Source organism: Octopus bimaculoides, chromosome 14 (assembly GCF_001194135.2).
Source record: "Octopus bimaculoides isolate UCB-OBI-ISO-001 chromosome 14, ASM119413v2, whole genome shotgun sequence".
Classification (NCBI taxonomy): Eukaryota; Metazoa; Mollusca; class Cephalopoda; order Octopoda; family Octopodidae; genus Octopus; species Octopus bimaculoides.
The window spans coordinates 6,222,119-6,224,691 of record NC_068994.1 but is presented as its reverse complement, the minus strand read 5'-3'; the positions used below and the strand labels follow the sequence as shown (position 1 = coordinate 6,224,691).

The following is a 2,573-nucleotide window of genomic DNA, read 5'->3' as shown; positions in this document are numbered from 1 at the left end:
ATATATATATATATATATATATATATATATATATATATATATATATATATACACACATAATATATTAGATGTTATAAATATATATATAGACATAAATGTACTTAGATATATATACATGTGTGTGTGTGTATAGATTTATGTGTACGTATTCACATATATTAAACACATATACAGAGATTTACATATATATATACATAATATATAAGACATTATATGTTATAAATATATATAGACATAAATGTATGTGTGTATGTGTCTACGTGTGTGTATGTATGTATCTGTGTAATATATACACACAACCATACATACACACACGCATTCGGATGCACAAACAGGAGAAAAAGAATTCAATATATCTTATGATTTTTACAATTTGTCGATTATAGTTTCAAACTTAGAGAAGTTTCGAAGGAATACACACACATACATACATACACAGAGAAACAAAGGAGGATGTATAACATATGTGCCTCACACCTTTCCGACATCTCATATATTTTATATCATGTATGCCAGGATTTCAAATATAACAGTATTTTGTAATTGTTTTCCTTGTATATTTTATCCTTTATTGATGTTCATGCATTTCCCAAAAGAACCTGTCTGCATGCGTATATGTGTGTGTTCGATCAGTTTGAACGGTTTTTTATAAGCATTAATTAAACGGTTTTGACATGGAATTTCGTTTGTTTTTGATGTTTTTATTCAAGAGATTTGGTAATTTTTCAGATTAACACCCGCACGATTTTCACTAGGGTGTTAGGGATAGGGTTTTATGGTTTTAGGGTTAGGGTTAGGGTTAGGTTTAGGGTTTTAGGGTTCGGATTAGGTAATCGTGCGGGTGTTAATCTGAAAAATTATCAAAGATCTTGCTTGTTTTACCAAAGACCGTCCCCAGATTTGTCTTAATCTATAAGCAAATCTTAATTAATCTTCTAGCATCCTTCGTTTAATCTTCTTCCATGTTTCATTATATAAAACGTTAAGTTACAATTTTTGATCGACATCTCTCGAGTTTTTCTTTTTTTTTCTGTTAACTTTCGTTTCAGGGCCACAGGACAAACAGTAGCACACAGACATACAAACATACACACACACATCCATACATAGATACACAGAAACACGCACAAACCGTAGCAGACATACACACATACATACACACAAACCGTAGCACATACACAAACACATATCCACACACAAGCATACATATACAGTCACAGACACACAAAAACACACCCTCTCTCGTTTGAAAGAAGTAGTAGAGGAACTAAAGTTTATTGATGCATGAAAATGGAGAAAAAAAATAGTACTGACCGATAGAGGGGCCCTCATACAGCCCTGATCAATACCAAAAGGTATTTTCACACCAGCTTTGCGAAGCTCCTCCACAATCAACGCATGTAGGTTGTTTACCGAATCGACATGTATCACCTCGCGAATATCTTTCACGTATTCAATTACAGACATTGTGATGTCTATCCAAAGTTCACAGAAGGAAAAATTAAATGATGTTGCAATTTCTATAAAACCATTGGGAAAAGAAAAAGTCGTGTTAATGATTGCTTCCTCCTCCGTCGGCGTGTCTATGTAATGAAGCACCGACTGTCGTTGCAAGTTAATTGGTATGGCCTGTTTGATGTCTGTCTTTGCTACTGCCGATGAAGATGTTGCTACTGTTGATGTTTGAAGTCGCGAACACTTGTGATAACTGTTGCTATTTTTGTACCCGCTTTCTACTTTAAATTTTGCTCACGTGACCTGACGTCATCAGAAACTGCTAAAGGGGCGTAACTCTTGTGATGTTCACTCCTCCCCCCATCTATAAATAGTATAGATGAGGTTATAAATGCGGTGTGAATTGTATGTATGTATGTATGTGCGTGTGTATGTATGTATGTATGTATGCATGTATGCGTGTATGTATGTATGCATGTATGATGTGTGTGTGTGCTGATGTGAGGCCTTCATCTGTCAAGATGAAGCAATCATCATGTATGTGTGTATGTATGTATGCGTGTACGTGTATGAATGTATGTATGTATGTATTTATGCATGCATGTATGCACTTGTATGTAAACTCTGTAAGTTGGACCTATTATTCATTTATCTGTTTCAGTCATTTGACTGCGACGATGCTGGGGCACCGATTTAGTCGAACAAATCGACCCCAGGACTTATTCTTTGTAAGCCTAGTACTTATTCTATCGGCGTCTTTTGCCGAACCGCTAATATGTATGCAGGAGTGGTTGTGTGGTAAGCAGCTTGGTTCCCAACCACATGGTTCCGGGTTCAGTCCCACTGCGTCGCAACTTCGGATAGTATCTTCTACTATAGCCTCGAGCCGACCGAAGCCATGTGAGTGAATTTGGTAGGCGGAAACTGAAAAAAAGCCTGTCGTATCTATATATATATATATGTTTGTGTTTCTCCCCTCCCCCATTCACGACTTGACAACCAGTCTTGGTGTGTTTACGTCCCCGTAACCTAGCAGTTCAGCAAAAGAGACCGATATAATTAGTACCAGCCACTCCTGCAAATATATATATATATATAAGGCTCAATCTTTGTGTTTC

At 36.2% G+C, this 2,573-nt stretch overlaps 1 protein-coding gene across 1 annotated transcript in view; it reads right to left on the bottom strand.

Annotated features, from left to right (window-relative positions):
- Nucleotides 1–2,573, bottom strand: part of LOC106873387 (uncharacterized) — a 17,573-nt gene that overhangs the window by 14,620 nt on the left and 380 nt on the right. Inside the window, exon 2 of the mRNA XM_052973012.1 lies at nt 1,315–1,748. Within this exon, the coding sequence (XP_052828972.1) occupies nt 1,315–1,748 (434 nt within the window). The remainder of the gene's footprint in view (nt 1–1,314; nt 1,749–2,573) is intronic.